Below are 22,359 nucleotides of genomic sequence, written 5' to 3' on the forward strand. Positions count from 1 at the left end.
ACTGTACAGTCTGATGAATAGGAGGATTACATACTGTCTGGTGAATAGGAGGATTAAAGGCTGTACAGTCTGGTAAATAGGAGGACTAAAGACTGTAGGAGGATTAAAGACTGTCTGGTGAATTGCAGGACTAAAGACTGTCTGGTAAATAGGAGGATTAAATGCTGTACAGTCTGGTGAATAGGAGGACTAAAGACTGTAGGAGGATTAAAGACTGTCTGGTGAATTGGAGGACTAAAGACTCTGGTGAATTGGAGGACTAAAGAAGTCTGGTGAATAGGAGGACTAACGAGTGTACAGTCTGTTGAATAGGAGGACTAAAGACAGTCTGTTGAATAGGAGGACTAAAGAGTGTACAGTCTGGTGAATAGGAGGACCAAAGACTGTTCAGTCTGGTGAATAGGAGGACTAAAGACTGTCTGGTGAATAGGAGGACCAAATACTGTACAGTCTGGTGAATAGGAGGACTAAAGACTGTCTGGTGAATAGAAGGACTAAAGACTGTCTGGTGAATAGGAGGACTAAAGAAGTCTGGTGAATAGGAGGACTAACGAGTGTACAGTCTGGTGAATAGGAGGACTAAAGACTGTCTGGTGAATAGGAGGACTAAGGGGTGTACTGTCTGATGAATAGGAGGACTAAAGAGTGTACAGTCTGGTGAATAAAAACTGTACAGTCTGAATAGGAGGACTAAAGACTGTCTGGTGAATAGAAGGACTAAAGGCTGTACAGTCTGGTGAATAGGAGGACTAAAGACTGTCTGGTGAATAGGAGGACTAAAGAAGTCTGGTGAATAGGAGGACTAACGAGTGTACAGTCTGATGAATAGGAGGATTAAATACTGTCTGGTGAATTGGAGGATTAAAGACTGTACAGTCTGATGAATAGGAGGATTAAATACTGTCTGGTGAATAGGAGGATTAAAGGCTGTACAGTCTGGTGAATAGGAGGACTAACGAGTGTACAGTCTGGTGAATAAAAACTGTACAGTCTGAATAGGAGGACTAAAGACTGTCTGGTGAATAGAAGGACTAAAGATTGTCTGGTGAATAGGAGGACTAAAGACTGTCTGGTGAATAGGAGGACTAAAGACTGTCTGGTGAATAGGAGGACTAAAGACTGTCTGGTGAATAGGAGGACTAAAGACTGTCTGGTGAATAGGAGGACTAAAGACTGTCTGGTGAATAGGAGGACTAAAGACTGTCTGGTGAATAGGAGGACTAAAGACTGTCTGGTGAATAGGAGGACTAAAGACTGTCTGGTGAATAGGAGGACTAAAGACTGTCTGGTGAATAGGAGGACTAAAGACTGTCTGGTGAATAGGAGGACTAAAGACTGTCTGGTGAATAGGAGGACTAAAGACTGTACAGTCTGGTGAATAGGATGATTAAAGACTGTACAGTCGGGTGAATAGGATGACTAAAGACTGTACAGTCGGGTGAATAGGATGACTAAAGACTGTACAGTCTTGTGAATAGGGGGACGAAAGACTGTCTGGTGAATAGGAGGACTAAAGACTGTACAGTCTGGTGAATAGGATGATTAAAGACTGTACAGTCGGGTGAATAGGATGACTAAAGACTGTACAGTCTTGTGAATAGGGGGACTAAAGACTGTCTGGTGAATAGGAGGACTGAAGACTGTACAGTATAGTGAATAGGAGGATTAAAGACTGCACATGCTGGTGAATAGGACTAAAGACTGTACAGTCTTGTGAATAGGAGGACTAAAGACTGTCTGATGAATTGGAGGATTAACGACTGTACAGTCTGGTGAATAGGAGGACTAAAGACTGTCTGGTGAGCACAGAGATGTTAGATGGTTGTCTGGCTGATACTGCCTCTGATGAGATGATGACTAAGGAATTAAATATAATAAAGTCATCAAATAAAAACAAAGTAATATACTCAACTGAAAATGTGGCTTTAATTTTCATTCAAATAGTCAAGTCTTCTTGTCATTATTTCATAATACATTTAATGTTTTAAAAATAATCGTGGTTAATCGTGGAAACTGAACCGACCTTAAAACGCACCAATCGCTCAGCACTAACACACGTACACACACCAGTTACCTACATATCTGAAAGATATCTTCACCATTATGTTAAACATTGTTCTGTGTGTCCAGGTGATATTGTTATTGTTGTTACCTAGGTGATAGCCCAGAGGTTGATGCAGTCTAAACAGACCATTCCCCACTACTACCTGTCTGTTGACGTCAACATGGACCAAGTCCTGGAACTACGCACGGAGCTCAACGCTGTGAGTCTGTCTGTCTAACCCTTACTCTGTGAATAGACAGGACTCAGCTTCCTTAGTAGAGAGGTTGCCTGGGTCCTTCTGTACCTTGTGTCAGTTTGACCCCCAGCACCTGGATGAGTTTCTAAGCATGCCTCGGAGAGATATTGTGAGATTCTGGGAAAACTCTGTCCTCTCCTGAACTACTCCATGACCCGGAAACTGGTAAATGGTGGTCTGATGTAGGAGATTGTTAATGAATTAATAATCAACAGTCGAAAGGAGGCTAAGGAGAAGGAGACTAAGGATGCTCGTGTGTGTCTGACGGGCTACAGTCGAAAGGAGGCTAAGGAGAAGGAGACTAAGGATGCTCGTGTGTGTCTGACGGGCTACAGTCGAAAGGAGGCTAAGGAGAAGGAGACTAAGGATGCTCGTGTGTGTCTGACGGGCTCCCTATCACAGAAGCGTTTTGAAATCCGCCACACCCCCTTTGAATCAGCCGTTGTTCTCTCGGAGGAGAGAAGCATGCACACATTTAAAAACAACATGCTACTTGGAGAAACATTGGTGCTTGACGCCAGTGCAGCGTCAACGCTCAGTATTGCAGGTGCTACATACACTGTCACAGAGCACAATCCCGTCAATGGAAATCTGCTTAGGTGGATACATCGATCCACAGTTCTTCATCAGGAAATATGAAAGGACTCAAGTATGCGTAAATTCAAGCACTCACAGTCATGACAAACAACCAAAGAAAAGAGCTATCGCTGACAAGGGGCCTGACAACTTCTCATTTAACTGAGTTCTTTTGAAGCCTATTTAATCAATTAAATCACAACAACTGACAAGTTCATTACAACCTCCAAAATAATCTCTATTGGCCTATTATATAATCTGATTTCATATGTTACTTTCCACTAACCTCCCAAATAATCTCTATTGGCCTATTATATAATCTGATTTCATATGTTACTTTCCACTAACCTCCCAAATAATCTCTATTGGCCTATTATATAATCTGATTTCATATGTTACTTTCCACTAACCTCCCAAATAATCTCTATTGGCCTATTATATAATCTGATTTCATATGTTACTTTCCACTAACCTCCCAAATAATCTCTATTGGTCCATTTGTATCAGCTGATTTCATGTTTCCACCAATGACCATAGGTTTCTTCCCCGCTTTCTACAGCTCTGAGCCAAGCATCGTCAGCAGACAGTAAAACCCAGTGTATTTTATTTTTTATCTTATTCTGGGGGGGAAATGCAACGGCAGAAATGTAGCTGCTTTCATTGATTACAGCGAGACCAATTTATTTCCAGTTTCAAATAAAACAATTTCCCAAATTGGGATTATTAAAGTAATACTCTACTCTCCTTCCTAGGAGGTAAAGGCCCAGAACATCAAGCTGAGTGTGAATGATTTCATCATTAAAGCCAGCTCTCTGGCCTGCCTCAAGGTCCCGGAAGCCAACTCCCAATGGCTCGACTCTGTCATCCGACAGTGAGTACATACTCTACCTCTTTCTGTCTGCCTCCCCTTGTCTGCCTGCCTCCCCTTGTCTGTCTGCCTCCCCTTGTCTGTCTGCCTCCCCTTGTCTGCCTCCCCTTGTCTGTCTGTCTGCCTCCCCTTGTCTGTCTGTCTGCCTCCCCTTGTCTGTCTGTCTGCCTCCCCTTGTCTGTCTGTCTGCCTCCCCTTGTCTGTCTGTCTGCCTCCCCTTGTCTGTCTGTCTGCCTCCCCTTGTCTGTCTGTCTCCCCCTCTCTGTCTCCCCTTGTCTGTCTCAAGGGCTTTATTGGCAATGGACACACATACTGAGCCCTAGGACCATGCCCAAGGACTACCTGACATGATGACTCCTTGCTGTCCCCAGTCCACCTGACTGTGCTGCTGCTCCAGTTTCAACTGTTCTGCCTTATTATTATTCGACCATGCTGGTCATTTATGAACATTTGAACCTCTTGGCCATGTTCTGTTATAATCTCCACCCGGCACAGCCAGAAGAGGGCTGGCCAGCCCACATAGCCTGGTTCCTCTCTAGGTTTCTTCCTAGGTTTTGGCCTTTCTAGGGAGTTTTTCCTAGCCACAGTGCTTCTACACCTGCATTGCTTGCTGTTTGGGGTTTTAGGCTGGGTTTCTGTACAGCACTTTGAGATATCAGCTGATGTACGAAGGGCTTTATAAATACATTTGATTTGACATATGTATTTACCCTGGTGTTTGTTCTTCACTGGTTGACCTTTTCTTGTGGCAACAGGTCACAAATCTTGCTGCTGTGACGGCACACTGGTATTTCACCCAGTAGATATGGGAGTTTATCATTATTGGCTTAGTTTTCAAATTCTTTGTGGATCTGTGTAATCGGAGGGAAGGTTTGGGAATCGCTTTCTTTTAGGTGGTTGTAGAATTTAACGGCTATTTTCTGGATTTTGATAATTAGTGGGTATCGGTCTAATTCTGCTCTGCATGCATTATTTGGTGTTTTACGTTGTACACAGAGGATATTTTTTGCGGATTTCTGCATGCAGAGTCTCAATTTTGTGTTTGTCCCATTTTGTGAATTCTTGGTTGGTGAGCGGACCCCAGACCTCACAACCATCTATAACTGATTCAAGTTTTTTTTAGCCAGATTCTAGTTGGTATGTCGAATTTTATGTTCATTTTGATGGCATAGAAGGCCCCTCTTGCCTTGTCTCAGCTCGTTCACAGCTTTGTGGAAGTTACCTGTGGCGCTGATGTTTAGGCCGAAGTATGTATAGTTTTTTTGTGCTCTAGAGCAGTGATTCCCAAACACTTTAACCTCCAGCTGTACCCCCTCTAGCACCAGGGTCAGCGCACTCTCAACTGTTGTTTTTTGCCATCATTGTAAGCCTGCCTGCCACACGCACACTATACTTTATTATTTTTATTTTACATGGCAGTTAAGTCAGTTAAGAACAAATTCTTATTTTCAATGACGGCCTAGGTTAACTGCCTGTTCAGGGGCAGAACAACAGATTTGTACCTTGTCAGCTTGGGGATTCGAACTCGGTCGGTTGCTAGTCCAACGCTCTAACCACGAGGCTACGCTGCCAGTCCTGCCACTATACGATACATTTATTACTCATAGGAATGAGTGTGAGTTTTTGTCACAACCCGGCTCGTGGGAAGTGACAGAGCTTTTATAGGACCAGGGCACAAATAATAATATTATAATAATCAATCATTTTGCTCTTTATTTAGCCATCTTACATGTGAAACCTTATTTGTTCATCAAAAATTGTGAATAACTCACCACAGAGTACTCAGTCTTCAATCACTTTCTAAACACAGTATGTGCCTGTATCTAGTTTTCATGCTAGTGAATCCACCCTCACATAGGTATGTGGTTGCAAAGGGCATCTCAGTGTCTTAACAGCATGATTTGCTAAGGGTAGGATACTCTGAGCGAAGCCCTATCCAAAAATCCGCTTGTTGCAATTTCGATGAGGCTCTCTTGTTCAGATATCGGTAAGTGGACTGGAGGCCGGGCATGAAAGGGATAACGAATCCAGTTGTTTGTGTCGTGCGTTTCACACCACAACCACTCACGTCACACCACCCAAAAACACATTTTTGGATAGGTCAAGTTTTTGTGTGTGTGTGTGTGTAGGAACCATGTGGTGGACGTGAGTGTGGCGGTGAGTACACCCAACGGTCTGATAACGCCCATCGTGTTCAACGCCCACACCAAGGGACTGGCTGCTATCAGTTCTGATGTCTCAGCCCTGGCTGCCAAGGCCCGCGACGGGAAACTACAGCCGCATGAGTTCCAGGTAACTACCAACTACACACTAAAAACAAATGATTACACACTAAAAACAAATGTGTTAAACACTTCTGCAACATTAGTTGGTCCCACAGGTTCCAGGAGTTGAATCCTCTAAAACTGTGCGTTTCAGGGAGGCACGTTTACCATCTCTAACCTGGGAATGTTTGGCGTCAAGAACTTCTCAGCCATCATTAACCCTCCCCAGGCCTGTATTCTGGCAGTAGGGGGCTCAGAGAAGAGACTGCTGCCCGCTGACAATGAGAAAGGGTAACTACACTACCACTATACTATACTACTACTACTATAGCTACACTATACTAGGCTAAAATACTACCCCAGGCCTGTATACTGAACGGGTAAATACACTACCAGGGGTCTTCAAACTTTTCTTCCCCAGGGACACCCATCCTAACCCACCTTTTAAGCTAAAGTCATTCCCCTACCCAAGAATAGTAAAGCTCCCTTCACTGGCTCAAATAGCCGACCAATCAGCCTGTTACCAACCCTTAGTAAACTTCTGGAAAAAATGATGTTTGACCAGGGGGGGTAAACACATATACACCCACCAGTTTTCCGCATTTTATTTAAAATATATATATATTTATTTTTTTCTCACTTTACCAATTTAGATTTTTGTGTATGTCCATGACATGATATCCAAATAAAGATACATTTAAATTACAGGATGTGATGCAACAAAATAGGAAAAACACCAAGAGGGATGCTCTGTACCACAGCGACTGAAACGACTCCAACACTTATCGAAGAGCTGCAGTTAGTTTCAATTTGTGGCAAGAAATAAGAAATAATAAGTCCTAAATATTTATAAAACTAAAAGCATTGTATTTGGGACCAATCATTCACGAAACCTCAACTACATCTCGTAATGAATAATGTGGAAATTGAGCAAATTGAGGTGACTAAAGTGCTTGGAGTCACCCTGGATTGGAAACTGTCATGGTCAAAACATTACAACAGTAGCTAAGATGGGGAGAAGTCTGTCCATAATAAAGCACTACTCTGCCTTCTTAACAACACTATCAACAAGGCAGGTCCTACAGGCCCTAGTTTCTACCTTATTAACAACACTATCAACAAGGCAGGTCCTACAGGCCCTAGTTTCTACCTTCTTAACAACACTGTCAACAAGGCAGGTCCCTACAGGCCCTAGTTTCTACCTTCTTAACAACACTATCAACAAGGCAGGTCCTACAGGCCCTAGTTTCTACCTTCTTAACAACACTATCAACAAGGCAGGTCCTACAGGCCCTAGTTTCTACCTTCTTAACAACACTATAAACAAGGCAGGTCCTACAGGCCCTAGTTTCTACCTTCTTAACAGCACTATCAACAAGGCAGGTCCCTACAGGCCCTAGTTTCTACCTTCTTAACAACACTATCAACAAGGCAGGTCCTACAGGCCCTAGTTTCTACCTTCTCAACAGCACTATCAACAAGGCAGGTCCTACAGGCCCTAGTTTCTACCTTCTTAACAGCACTATCAACAAGGCAGGTCCTACAGGCCCTAGTTTCTACCTTCTTAACAGCACTATCAACAAGGCAGGTCCGACAGGCCCTAGTTTCTACCTTCTTAACAGCATTATCAACAAGGCAGGTCCGACAGGCCCTAGTTTCTACCTTCTTAACAGCACTATCAACAATAACCCTATCTCATCCCAACCCTATCTCATCCCAACCCTATCTCATCCCAACCCTATCTCATCCCAACCCTATCCCATCCTAACCCTATCTCACCCCAACCCTTTCCCACCCTAACCCATCCTATGTTACCAAAACCTGTGATGTCTTGTCATCAGGTAAATGATAATGGCTCATCGCTAACATGATTGAATGTGATATCGGGACGTTGACATGATTGAATGTGATATCGTGACTTCATCGTTGACGTGACTGAATGTGAAATTGTGACGTCATTGTTGACATGATTGAATGTGATACTTGTGATGTCATCGTGATATTAATAGGCTGCACGTTTCGTCACAATATCGTTGGACGCCCGACTAAGCGTTCTACTCGATGCATTGTCAATTGATGCTTATGAAAATTACAATATTGCCATCCGTCTAAAGGAAATGTGACAACATGATGATGGCAAAGTTGTTCCTACAAAATATTTGCCTACTTAAGCAATGTCATCGTATTTCCAAATCACACTGGTGTAATTTGATGGAAACAGTCATTAGCCTCCATTCAGAATGACTGGGCACCACTTGACTTTCAGGCACCAATATGGCTGCCCCTGCAGCGTCTGTAGAACAGTTATAACAATGGCATGACGTGACATAGGTGCCACCCATGAATTGACTGGACAGGGCCTTTTAATCTTAAGGTTGATCATACGCTGTTCTGTTATTTACTGTGTGTGTGTAGGTTTGATGTGGCCAGCATGATGTCGGTGACGTTAAGTTGTGACCATCGCGTGGTGGACGGAGCAGTGGGAGCTCAGTGGCTCGCAGAGTTCAGGAAGTTCCTGGAGAAGCCTGTCACCATGCTGCTCTGATTGGATAACACCCTCACCAGGCCACACTGTGGTTGGCTGGAGCCGTCGCCAAGCTGATTGGTGGAAACCGTTCATCATGTTTCTGTGATTGGCTGGCCCACCACAAGGACACTCCCCCTCCCCCTTAAAGGGGTGAGGCAGGACTCACTCCCCTCAGAATATAAGACACTTTTCCCTCTTCCTCTGTCTCTCGCCCTCCATAACTGTTGACATAGTTATTGACATAGTTACAGTTTAGCCTAGTGGCTGTGATGTCACTACAACATGTTGTTTATAAAGGTAACTGTTACAGTTGGGAGAAGATTGTGTTTAAAGTTTAAAAAAAATATGAGATTGGAGCTAAGAGTACGTTAGCAAAGAGAGAGAGAGACCTGAAGAGACACACAGACAAACACACACACTAGCCCAGCCCCTCTGATCAGCCTGCTATGTAGAACCAGTATAGTCACACACTAGCCCAGCCCCTCTGATCAGCCTGCTATGTAGAACCAGTATAGTCACACACTAGCCCAGCTCCTCTGATCAGCCTGCTATGTAGAACCAGTATAGTCACACACTAGCCCAGCCCCTCTGATCAGCCTGCTATGTAGAACCAGTATAGTCACACACTAGCCCAGCCCCTCTATTCAGCCTGCTATGTAGAACCAATATAGTCACACACTAGCCCAGCCCCTCTGATCAGCCTGCTATGTAGAACCAGTATAGTCACACACTAGCCCAGCCCCTCTGATCAGCCTGCTATGTAGAACCAGTATAGTCACACACTAGCCCAGCCCCTCTATTCAGCCTGCTATGTAGAACCAATATAGTCACACACTAGCCCAGCCCCTCTGATCAGCCTGCTATGTAGAACCAGTATAGTCACACGCTAGCCCAGCCCCTCTGATCAGCCTGCTATGTAGAACCAGTGTTGTTTATGTAAATACATTGACAGGAGGTCCACATCTCTGCTGGTTGTCTTCTCTCCATGGTAGGTAATTGAGCGATTGAATGTCACTGATTGGCCAGAGTTCAATCGCCTATAGCAGGTCTGAATCAGTCCCTGATTACAGAGGAAAGATGACAACCAACCGTGCAGCTGACCTCCAGGTATGGAGCTGAGAACAGCTGATCTATCTTGTGATGCTCTATGATCAGCTGATCTAGCTTGTAATGCTCTATGATCAGCTGATCTATCTTGTGATGCTCTATGATCAGCTGATCTATCTTGTGATGCTCTATGATAGGGGTCTCCAACAGGTCCATCTACCAGTAGCTACCAGCCCACCTATGAGTAGTTCACCAAACAATTCTGAAAGTACATGCAATTGTCAGTATCAGACACAGAAAGCTCCCAACTACTATCTAAACAACACAACGTTGACATTATCCCACCCCTGGTTAGCGACTATTGGCTTCAAAAGCCAAACCTAACACAATATCTGGCAATTATTTTCCAACAATATTGCCTCTGTCTGTGTGGTGTGCATGTTTTTCTATCACTCAGTGTGTAGCCAGTTAATATGATAACCGTCTTGTGGTTTTACAAAAAGACTTTCGCCAAAACCTTCTCAATTAAACGTTAACTGCAAAGTAGGCTTTTACCTGGCAGAAGCATATCATGAGTAAGTACGTCATTTGCATCTGTTATTTGTTAACTGCCATGAACTGAGCAGCAGCAGTCCAGAACCATCACTATATCAGCACATTAGATGGGACATTCCTCACTCCCCAGATTCACAATTAAAGGGCCAGATGCACAATTAAAGGGGAATTATACCCCAAAAAGTCTAAATTTGTTTGTTTTCTTCCAGACGCCCATAAAATGGCTTTGTGTGATTTAAGTATTGACATGGACTCAGAACATCCATTATGACACCTCCACTGTGGGGCTCTATAGGTCTTCATATGTGATTTAATGACATGGACTCAGAACATCCATTATGACACCTCCACTGTGGGGCTCTATAGCTCTTCTGATGTGATGTATTGACATGGACTCAGAACATCCATTATGACACCTCCACTGTGGGGCTCTATAGGTCTTCTGATGTGATTTAATGACATGGACTCAGAACATCCATTATGACACCTCCACTGTGGGGCTCTATAGGTCTTCTGATGTGATTTAATGACATGGACTCAGAACATCCATTATGACACCTCCACTGTGGGGCTCTATAGGTCTTCTGATGTGATTTAATGACATGGACTCAGAACATCCATTATGACACCTCCACTGTGGGGCTCTATAGGTCTTCTGATGTGATGTATTGACATGGACTCAGAACATCCATTATGACACCTCCACTGTGGGGCTCTATAGGTCTTCTGATGTGATGTATTGACATGGACTCAGAACATCCATTATGACACCTCCACTGTGGGGCTCTATAGGTCTTCTGATGTGATGTATTGACATGGACTCAGAACATCCATTATGACACCTCCACTGTGGGGCTCTATAGGTCTTCTGATGTGATGTATTGACATGGACTCAGAACATCCATTATGACACCTCCACTGTGGGGCTCTATAGGTCTTCTGATGTGATGTATTGACATGGACTCAGAACATCCATTATGACACCACTGTGGGGCTCTATAGGTCTTCTGATGTGATGTATTGACATGGACTCAGAACATCCATTATGACACCTCCACTGTGGGGCTCTATAGGTCTTCTGATGTGATTTAATGACATGGACTCAACCTAATGTCGTTGTTTCTCTATGAACAATTCTAACCATCATTTAGGAGAGAAAAAACAGATTTTATAGCCCCCCTTAGAGTTGTTTATGAATGAACTGTTATTTGACCAGGTATATTGACAGAAAACACAGTTCACTACTTTCTGAGTTGCAGGAAAGAGGAGAATGTGCCTACAGTGAGGGGGAAAAGTATTTGATCCGCTGCTGATTGTGTACGTTTGCCCACTGACAAAGAAATGATCAGTCTAATTTTAATGGTAGGTTTATTTGAACAGTGAGAGACAGAATAACAACAACAAAAATCCAGAAAAAACGCATGTCAAAAATGTTATTTGCATTTTAATGAGGGGATCAAATAGTTTTTTTCCTCACTGTATTTGAAAGCTAGAAAGAAATGAGTAGCTGAAGACATCTCTAGCTCTTATGCTAGAAAAGGTTGGAGACCCCTGCTCTATGATCAGCTAATCTAGGATGGGTGGAGTCTTCATTTACAGTGGGAGGGGCTTTATTTATGACATCACCCCCTGACTAAGCACTCGGCCAATCCCCTTCTTCCCCTGGACATGTTATTATTTTCTAACCTGTTAACAAACATTCTGAACAGGAAACGTTGTGTATTTACATGACATCATCTGAAAACAAGTGAAACGCACAAAGAAGTGAAGCTGGATGTACCGTTGCCATGGGAATTATTGCTGAATAAATTGAGTCAAAATGAGCTACTATGGTGCTGTTGTGGAGAGTCCTATATTAATATATATATTAAAGCTCTGTTATATGTAATATATATATTATACACTGAACAAAAATATAAATGTGTTGATCCCATGTTTCATGAGCTGAAATAAAAGATCCCAGAGATGTTCCATATGCACAAGAAGCTTATTGCTCTAAAATGTTGTCCTCACACTTGTTTACGTCCCTGTTAGTGAGCATTTCTCCTTAGCCAAGATAATCCATCCACCTGACAGGTGTGGCATATCAAGAAGCTGATTAAACTGCATGATCATTACACAGGTGCACCTTGTGCTGGGGACAATAAAAAGGCACTCTAAAATGTGCAGTTTTGCCACACTGCCACAGATGTCTCAAGTTTTGAGGGAGCATGCAGTTGGCATGCTGACTGCAGGAATGTCCACCAGAGTTGTTGCCAGAGAATTTAATGTTAATTTCTCTACCATAAGCATTCTCCGACATAATTTTAGAATTTGGCAGTACTTCAAACCAACCTCAACCGCAGACCACGTGTATGGCGTCGTGTGTGCAAGTGGTTGTGAACAGAGTGCCCCATGGTGGGTTTATAGTATGGGCAGGCATACGCTACGGACAACGAACACAATTGCATTTTATCGATGGCAATTTGAACGCACAGAGATACCATGACGAGATCCTGAGGCCCGTTGTCGTGCCATTCATCCTCCTCCATCACCTCATGTTTCAGCATATTGCACGACCCATGTCGCAAGGATCTGTACACAATTCCTGGAAGATGAAAATGTCTCATATTGTCCATGGCCTTTATACTCACCAGGTATGTCACCCATTGAGCATGTTTGGGATGCTCTGGATTGACATGTATGACAGTGTTCCACTTCCTCCCATTATCCAGCAACTTCGCACAGCCATGGGGACAACATTCCACAGGCCACAATTAACAGCCTGATCAACTCGATGCGAAGGAGATGTGTCGGGCTGCATGAGGCAAATGGTGGTCACACCAGATAATGCTGTATTCCCAGTCATGTGAAATCAAAAATTAGGGCCTAATGAATTCATTTCAATTGACTGATTTCCTTATGTGAACTGTAACTCAGTAAAATCTTTGAAATTGTTGCATGTTAGGATTATATTTTTGTTCATATAGTGCATTCGGAAAGTATTCAGACCCCTTGGCTTTTTCCAGATTTTGTTATGTTACAGCCTTATTCTAAAACAAATGAAATAATAACTTTTTTTTAAATCTCAATCTACACACAAACCGAAAAGTTATTTTGAAAATTTTGCAAATGTATTAAAAATATATGACAGGAACATCTTATTTTCATAAGTATTCAGACCCTTTGCTATGAAACTTGAAATTGAGCTCAGGTGCATCCTGTTTCCATTGATCCTAATCTCGGGAGTTGATAGGCTTGAAGTCAAAAACAGCAGAGCTGCTGGAAAAACGCACGACAGTGCTGTTTGAATGAATGCTTACGAGCCTGCTGGTGCCTACCATTGCTCAGTCAGACTGCTCTATCAAATCATAGACTTAATTCTAACATAATAACACACAGAAATATGAGCCTTAGGTCATTAAGATGGTCGAATCTGGTCGAAAACAAAACATTTATTCTTTCAGTGAAATACGGAACCGTTCCGTATTTTATGTAACGGGTGGCATCCATAACTCTAAATATTCCTGTTACATTGCACAACCTTCAATGTTATGTCATAATTATGTAAAATTCTGGCAAATTAGCTCGCAATGAGCCAGGCAGCCCAAACAGTTGCTTATAGCCCGACTGCCTGCAATGAACGCAAGAGAAGTGACACAATTTCACCTGGTTAATATTGCCTGCTAACCTGGATTTCTTTTAGCTAAATATGCAGGTTTAAAAATATATACTTCTGTGTATTGATTTTAAGAAAGGCATTGATGTTTATGGTTCGGTACAATCGTGCAACGATTGTGCTTTTTTCGCAAATGCGCTTTTGTTAAATCATCCCGTTTGGCGAAGTTGGCTGTCTTTGTTAGGAAGAAATAGTCTTCACACAGTTCGCAACGAGCCAGGCGGCCCAAACTGCTGCATATACCCTGACTCTGTTGCAAGAGAAGTGACACAAAGAAATGTTAGCAGGCAATATTAACTAAATATGCAGGTTTAAAAATATATACTTCTGTGTATTGATTTTAAGAAAGGCATTGATGATTATGGTTAGGTACCTTTTTCGCGAATGCGCACCGCATCGATTATATGCAACGCAGGACATGCTAGATAAACTAGTAATATCATCAACCATGTGTAGTTAACTAGTGATTATGATTGATTGATTGATTGATTGTTTTTTATAAGATAAGTTTAATGCTAGCTAGCAACTTACCTTGGCTTCTTACTACATTCGCGTAACAGGCAGGCTCCTCGTGGAGTGCAATGAGAGGCAGGTGGTTAGAGCGTTGGACTAGTTAACCGTAAGGTTGCAAGATTGAATCCCCGAGCTGACAAGGTAAAAATCTGTTGTTCTGCCCCTGAACAAGGCAGTTAACCCACCGTTCCTAGGCCGTCATTGAAAATAAGAACGTGGTCTTAACTGACTTGCCTAGTTAAATAATGGTGTAAAAAAAAAAAAAAAAAATCTGACAAATTAGTGTCCTAAAATACCGATTTCCGATTGTTATAAAAACTTGAAATCGGCCCCAATTAATCGGGCCTAATTAATCGTCCATTCCGATTAATCGGTCGACCTCGAGCCTAGTGTCATGACGTTGGCCTGTTGGGGGAGGTTTATGACCCCCATAAATACCTTTCCCCTTTTTCCTGTCTCTACTCTACCAATGTGACTGTTGAAAATCCCTTTGTTAACAGAGAGTCTGGTAACATCGAAAGGTGGGAAACTGTACCATATTTTGGTAATCCAACCAGTTGAAAATATACATTGATACTTAATGAATATGATGTCAGATCAGTTGGCATCTGAGACATTATTACTGATGATAGGATGACATAAACTGTATCTTGGAAAGTCTACAAATTCTAGTTATCAGATTCACTTGGAATTGTTGTATAATTTCAATGTTTAAATATGAAACTATTTGTGAAAAGATTAAATGTAATTTCACTTCTTAAATGAGAGAACGGTTTGTCAAATTTTTGAGTTTGAGAAACTCTGCTCACTCAGAGGCCCCGCCCAAGTGAACAGACACTGGTTGTAAACTATGAAACACACCCTTCTTTCACCACTATATAAACCCGTTGACGAAAATTCAACTTCCTGTTCCAAGAACGTGAGGACATGCTGTCCCCGCGTTGAAAAGGACAAGGTCTCCTACAGAACTAAGCCAACCTCGGCGTGAGCTCTGGTTGAACGACAAGAACCTAACGAAATGAACATCGAATTTCAACGTGAAGATGACGACCCACACGCCGAAAGGCTGAATTTCGACTATACCAGCCAGAATATCGCATGAGCTTAAAGTATGGCAACTTGGTATGAACTTTGAACTCTTATTCACTAAAGAAGTGACACTTCCTAGCCGTTGCATTAGCGCAGCAACTGTAGGCGTGGGCTAGGAGAGGACGGACAGAGTATCCATTCTACCATGCTCCAGTTCACCACTAGACATTCTACCATGCTGGACCCCCCCGCCTTCTATCTACGACCAATCTACCGAAGCGCAGCTCAGAGTAAATGTTTATTGCATTTTCCTTTTCCAAATGGGTGGTTATTTAGAATGCATAAGATTCTGTATTTACGATAGACTAGCTGCCTATGGCCCGATAGAGACACAAAATCTTTTCCCGCTCTTTCATTCAAAACCCAACCCCCTTACTTTGTGTAACCAGCCGTCATATATGTTCCGTCCGCTAGGGACATTTTCCTTTATGACATAATTTGTAATCAATGTATGATCCAGTCTGTGTAGATGTAATTCTGCATGATTATTTAGGTATTTAGTAAATAAATAATTAAATCCATTTAGCGGTATCGATTTGACAACATCCAGTGAAATTGCAGAGCGCCAAATTCAAACGACAGAAATATAAATATTTAACATTCATATAAATACAAGTGTAATACATCAAAATAAAGCTTAACTTCTTGTTAATCCAGCCGCAGTGTCAGATTTCAAAAAGGCTTTACAGCAAAAGCAAACCATGAGATTATCTGAGGACAGCGCCCGCATACAAAAACATGAAACCCAGATTTCAACCAGGCCGTTTCGATACAAAAGTCAGAAATAGCGATATAATATATGCCTTACCTTTGAAGATCTTCTTCTGTTGGCACTCCAATAGGTCCCAGTTACATTACAAATGTTCCTTTTGTTCGATAAAGTCCTAATTTATATCCATAAAAAGCTGGTGCGCTTCAGTCAATAATCCACCGATTTCCCTCCAGCAAAATTCATACAAAATGAATCCCAAACGTTACTAATAAACTTGTCCAAACAAGTCAAACAACATTTATAATCAAACCTTAGGTACCCTAATACGTAACTAATCGATCAAATTTAAGACGAAGAATCGTTATTGTCTTTACCGGAGATTAACAAAAAGAACGCGCACTCTTGGCCATGCGCTTGGAAACACTACAGCCAAAATAGGAGCCACATAGAAAATCTACAACTTCGCCCTCATCTTTCAAAAAACCATTCTGAAACTCTTTGTCAAGACTGTTGACATCTAGTGGAAGCCCTAGGAACTGCAATCAGGGAGGATTTTGCCCTATAATAAAAGTGCCAGCCATTGGAATCGGTGTTATGCTGAATTGTTTTTTGGGTGGGATGGTTTGTCCTCGGGGTTTCGCCTGCCATTTCAGGTCTGTTATACTCACATACATTATTTTAACAGTTGTAGAAACTTCAGAGTGTTGTCTATCCACATCTACCAATTATATGCATATCCTCATAGGAATACATTGCCTGCACCCCTAATTTCAACCTGAGGCCTATGTGGGTTATGAATGCCGTATGAACCTGTCTTCGGTACCAGTCCATCAGGCCACTATGAGGTCTACCTGTGTCGATTCTAAGCTTCCTGGACCAACCGGAAGTGGTTAAAATGCCCCTAAAAGTGTTTACCCATACACTGCATGCAGTTTGATAGACATAGTGCATTCAACCCTGTGTAGATCAGTCAATTCTTAACGTAAGGACTTAAAACTCAGGATTCTGTAACAGCATACCCCAATGAGGATATGTGGTGACTTATAGCTTCCTGTGCCAACCGGAAGTGCCATAATTGGTGTCTCAGGGGCTGTTTCGAAGGGTTAAAAAATTCAGATCTGTCCAAAACTTCATATATGTGATTAGGCAACCCCCATGAACTGTAAATCAGTCATTTTTCCCAAAAAAAATCAAAGGAAAAAAAAATCGCACTAAAACACAACTTGGATGGAGGGACGTATTGGGGTGCGTAGAGACAGACAGTGGCTGCAATAGTTAGCTTTGTTCTAGCTAAAAAAGAACGGTCGGACCTAGAGTTCCGAAACTTTAGAAACCTGTTCTAGACCTCCGGGCCATGGTGCGTGGCGAGTTACGTGGCTCTAGACGGTTCTCGGACCGAGAAACAGCCTCGTACATTCGCAATAACTTCAATTCATTTTTGCATCACGAAAATGACGACGTTTAGAAAAGTCTCAGAGACGCAAGGCTAGGTGCGTTGAAACCGGCTCGGCCCATAGAGACGGACCCCAAAGTTTCTGTCCGATAGCTCGTTCAAGGACCCCGTAGCAAGGCATGGAAATAAGTGGATTTTCAGCACCAATTAGGGTTTTTCTCGGACACCAAATGACCTATCGAGCCGAAACTCGGGATTCGGGGTCGCCTCACATAGGACTTCACATAATGTCCGAACTGGACCCGCAGCTAGAACGTAACTATGTGTTTTACCTTTTTATTATGTTTTAAACTAGAGGCGCTGTGAATTATGGGACTGCTCTGACATATATGATAGTTGGCATCTAAATGAGTAGGAAACAGTGGGTTTGGTGTCATAATGACATCTAATTGACTGATGGACACTGACTTGCTAGTTGACTTTTGTACATTTGCAATATGTTTAAACAGAGAGGGACCATCACCAAAATGGCATTCTGAAATCAACACAAAAAATGGCATCACCATAGTCTCCAGACTGTGCTGAGTTCAACGAGCTATCCCGCTTGACCGTAGCTCGCTCGGTCTAGGCGCAGCAACCATTAGAATATTAGGCCCAAAATGAAGCCTGCCCCACAATGTCATTTGCTTTTGAGTGACAGTGAGAGAACCGTTAGGGTGAGAAGAAAAATTCCACCATAGGAATGTTCCTAAGGTCCTCCCGATCTGAACAAGCCTAACCTTGACCGTGTGGCATTAACCCTTCACAGTAAAACAGGGTTTTTTGATCTCACAGATTACAGTGTCATCTCTCCCCATAGGAATACATAGCCTGCACCACAAAATTCAACCTGAGGCCTATGTGGGTTATGAATGCCGTATGAACCTGTCTTCGGTACCAGTCCATCAGGCCACTATGAGGTCTACCTGTGTTGATTCTAAGCTTCCTGGACCAACCGGAAGTGGTTCAAATCACCCTAAAAGTGTTTACCCATACACTGCCTGCAGTTTGATAGACATGGTGCATTCAACCCTGTGTAGATCAGTCAATTCTTAACGTAAGGACTTAAAACTCAGGATTCTGTAAGTGGCCATGTCAATCAAGACATGTGGTGATTTATAGCTTCCTGTGCCATAATTGGTGTCTCAGGGGCTGTTTCGAAGGGTTAAAAAAGTCAGATCTGTCCAAAACTTCATATATGTGATTAGGCAACCCCCATGAACTGTAAATCAGTCATTTTTCCCCAAAAAAATCAAAGGAAAAAAAAATTGCACTAAAACACAACTTGGATGGAGGGACGTATTGGGGTGCGTAGAGACAGACAGTGGCCCCAATAGTTAGCTTTGTTGGAGCTAAAAAAGAACGGTCGGACCTAGAGTTCCGAAACTTTAGAAACCTGTTCTAGACCTCCGGGCCATGGTGCGTGGCGAGTTACGTGGCTCTAGACGGTTCTCGGACCGAGAAACAGCCTCGTACATTTGAAATAACTTCAATTCATTTTTGCATCACGAAAATGACGACATTTAGAAATGTCCCAGAGTCGCAAGACTAGGTGCATTGCGAACGTCTCGGCCCATATAGACAGACCCCAACGTTTCTGTCCGATAGCTCATTCAAGGACCCCGTAGCAAGTCATGGAAAATAGTGGATTTTCAGCACCAATTAGGGTTTTTCTCGGACACCAAATGACCTATCGAGCCGAAACTCGGGATTCGGGGTCGCCTCACATAGGACTTCACATAATGTCCGAACTGGACCCGCAGCTAGAACGTAACTATGTGTTTTACCTTTTTATTATGTTTTCAACTGAAGGCGCTGTGAATTATGGGACTGCTCTGACATATGTGATAGTTGGCTACTAAATGAGTAGGAAAAAGTGGGTTTGGTGTCAATTGATATCCATTTGGTGTCATAATGACATCTAATTGACTGATGGACACTGACTTGCTAGTTGACTTTTGTACATTTGCAATATGTTTAAACGGAGAGGGACCATCACCAAAATGCCATTCTGAAATCAACACAAAAAATGGCATCACCATAGTCTCCAGACTGTTCTGAGTTCAACGAGCTATCCCGCTTGACCGTAGCTCGCTCGGTCTAGGCGCAGCGACCATTACAATAGTAGGCCCAAAATGAAGCCTGCACCACAATGTCATTTGCTTTTGGGTGACAGTGAGAGAACCGTTAGAGTGAGAAGAAAAATTCCACCACATGAATGTTCCTAAGGTCCTCCCGATCTGAACAAGCCTAACCTTGACCGTGTGGCATTAACCCTTCACAGTAAAACAGTGTTTTTTGATCTCACAGATTACAGTGTCATCTCTCCCCATAGGAATACATTGCCTGCACCCCTAATTTCAACCTGAGGCCTATGTGGGTTATGAATGCCGTATGAACCTGTCTTCGGTACCAGTCCATCAGGCCACTATGAGGTCTACCTGTGTTGATTCTAAGCTTCCTGGACCAACCGGAAGTGGTTAAAATGCCCCTAAAAGTGTTTACCCATACACTGCATGCAGTTTGATAGACATAGTGCATTCAACCCTGTGTAGATCAGTCAATTCTTAACGTAAGGACTTAAAACTCAGGATTCTGTAACAGCATACCCCAATGAGGATATGTGTTGATTTATAACTTCCTGTGCCAACCGGAAGTGCCATAATTGGTGTCTCAGGGGCTGTTTCGAAGGGTTAAAAAAGTCTGATCTTTCCAAAACTTCATATGTGTGATTAGGCAACCCCCATGAACTGTAAATCAGTCATTTTTCCAAAAAAAAATCAAAGGAAAAAAAAATTGCACTAAAACACAACTTGGATGGAGGGACGTATTGGGGTGCGTAGAGACAGACAGTGGCTCCAATAGTTAGCTTTGTTGGAGCTAAAAAAGAACCGTCGGACCTAGAGTTCCGAAACTTTAGAAACCTGTTCTAGACCTCCCGTAGATGGTGCGTGGTGAGTTACGTGGCTCTAGAAGGTTCTCGGACCGAGAAACAGCCTCGTACATTTGAAATAACTTCAATTCATTTTTGCATCACGAAAATGACGACATTTAGAAATGTCCCAGAGTCGCAAGACTAGGTGCATTTCGAACGTCTCGGCCCATATAGACAGACCCCAACGTTTCTGTCCGATATCTCATTCAAGGACCCCGTAGCAAGTCATGGAAAATAGTGGATTTTCAGCACCAATTAGGGTTTTTCTCGGACACCAAATGACCTATCGAGCCGAAACTTGGGATTCGGGGTCGCCTCAGCTAGGCCATCACATAACATAAGAAATGGACCCGCAGCTAGAACGTAACTACGTGTTTTATGGTTTTTTTATGGTTTGTACCGAAGGCGTTGTGAATTTTGGGCCAGCTCTGAAGTATGTAATAGTTGGCTACTAAACGAGTTGGAAAAAGTGGGTTTGGTGTCAGTTTGTATCAGTTTGGTGGTCAGAATGATATCTAATTGACTGATGGACTCTTGTCCACTTGACTCTTGTACATTTGCAATATGATTCTATAGTGAAAAAACATCACCAAAAGCGACATTCTGAAATCAACCCAAACGAGCGATTGAGATGACCCAGAATCACTGCAAAGCCATCCTGAGTTCATCGGGCCAGTCAATTTCACATTCCTGCAGGATTTTTATAGCATGACAAATTCGTGATGGTACCTGCCCATTAAAACATATTGCAAATGCACAGTGACTTTGAAAAAGTAAGAAACAAAAAAAAATACATCTAAAATTTTTTGAGCATGACAAATTCGTGATGGTACCTGCCCATTAAAACATATTCCAAATGCACAGTGACTTTGAAAAAGTAAGAAACAAAAAAAAATACATCTAAAATTTTTTGAGCATGACAAATTCGTGATGGTACCTGCCCATTGAAACATATTGCAAATGCACAGTGACTTTGAAAAAGTAAGGAAACATAAACAAATTCGATAAACAAATTCGTGATGGTACCTGCCCATTGAAACATATTGCAAATGCACAGTGACTTTGAAAAAGTAAGGAAACATAAACAAATTCGATAAACAAATTCGTGATGGTACCTGCCCATTAAAACATATTCCAAATGCACAGTGACTTTGAAAAAGTAAGGAAACCAAAAAAAATACATCTAAAAAATTTTGAGCATGACAAATTCGTGATGGTACCTGCCCATTGAAACATATTGCAAATGCACAGTGACTTTGAAAAAGTAAGGAAACATAAACAAATTCGAAAAACAAATTCGTGATGGTACCTGCCCATTAAAACATATTCCAAATGCACAGTGACTTTGAAAAAGTAAGAAACAAAAAAAAATACATCTAAAAAATTTTGAGCATGACAAATTCGTGATGGTACCTGCCCATTGAAACATATTGCAAATGCACAGTGACTTTGAAAAAGTAAAGAAACATAAACAAATTCGATAAACAAATTCGTGATGGTACCTGCCCATTAAAACATATTCCAAATGCACAGTGACTTTGAAAAAGTAAGAAACAAAAAAAAATACATCTAAAAAATTTTGAGCATGACAAATTCGTGATGGTACCTGCCCATTGAAACATATTGCAAATGCACAGTGACTTTGAAAAAGTAAGGAAACATAAACAAATTCGATAAACAAATTCGTGATGGTACCTGCCCATTAAAACATATTCCAAATGCACAGTGACTTTGAAAAAGTAAGAAACAAAAAAAAATACATCTAAAAAATTTTGAGCATGACAAATTCGTGATGGTACCTGCCCATTGAAACATATTGCAAATGCACAGCGACTTTGAAAAAGTAAGGAAACATAAACAAATTCGATAAACAAATTCGTGAT

The 22,359-nt window shown here is 42.1% G+C and overlaps 1 protein-coding gene and 1 long non-coding RNA gene across 2 annotated transcripts in view; both read left to right on the forward strand.

The window, feature by feature from the left end:
- LOC110509478 (dihydrolipoyllysine-residue acetyltransferase component of pyruvate dehydrogenase complex, mitochondrial) overlaps positions 1-10,323 on the forward strand; it is a 31,959-nt gene extending 21,636 nt beyond the window's left edge. The window contains exons 10-14 of the mRNA XM_036968234.1: positions 2,157-2,264; positions 3,629-3,747; positions 5,874-6,036; positions 6,163-6,299; positions 8,424-10,323. Coding sequence (XP_036824129.1) covers positions 2,157-2,264; positions 3,629-3,747; positions 5,874-6,036; positions 6,163-6,299; positions 8,424-8,553 — 657 coding nt within the window. The 3' untranslated portion in view covers positions 8,554-10,323. The remainder of the gene's footprint in view (positions 1-2,156; positions 2,265-3,628; positions 3,748-5,873; positions 6,037-6,162; positions 6,300-8,423) is intronic.
- A 392-nt stretch (positions 10,324-10,715) lies between these two features.
- LOC118945357 lies at positions 10,716-11,967 on the forward strand. The gene is made up of 2 exons (XR_005040519.1): positions 10,716-10,787; positions 11,140-11,967. It is a non-coding gene; the product is annotated as an uncharacterized LOC118945357 (long non-coding RNA).
- Positions 11,968-22,359: the final 10,392 nt, after the last annotated feature.

This window comes from Oncorhynchus mykiss, chromosome Y, assembly GCF_013265735.2.
Source record: "Oncorhynchus mykiss isolate Arlee chromosome Y, USDA_OmykA_1.1, whole genome shotgun sequence".
Classification (NCBI taxonomy): Eukaryota; Metazoa; Chordata; class Actinopteri; order Salmoniformes; family Salmonidae; genus Oncorhynchus; species Oncorhynchus mykiss.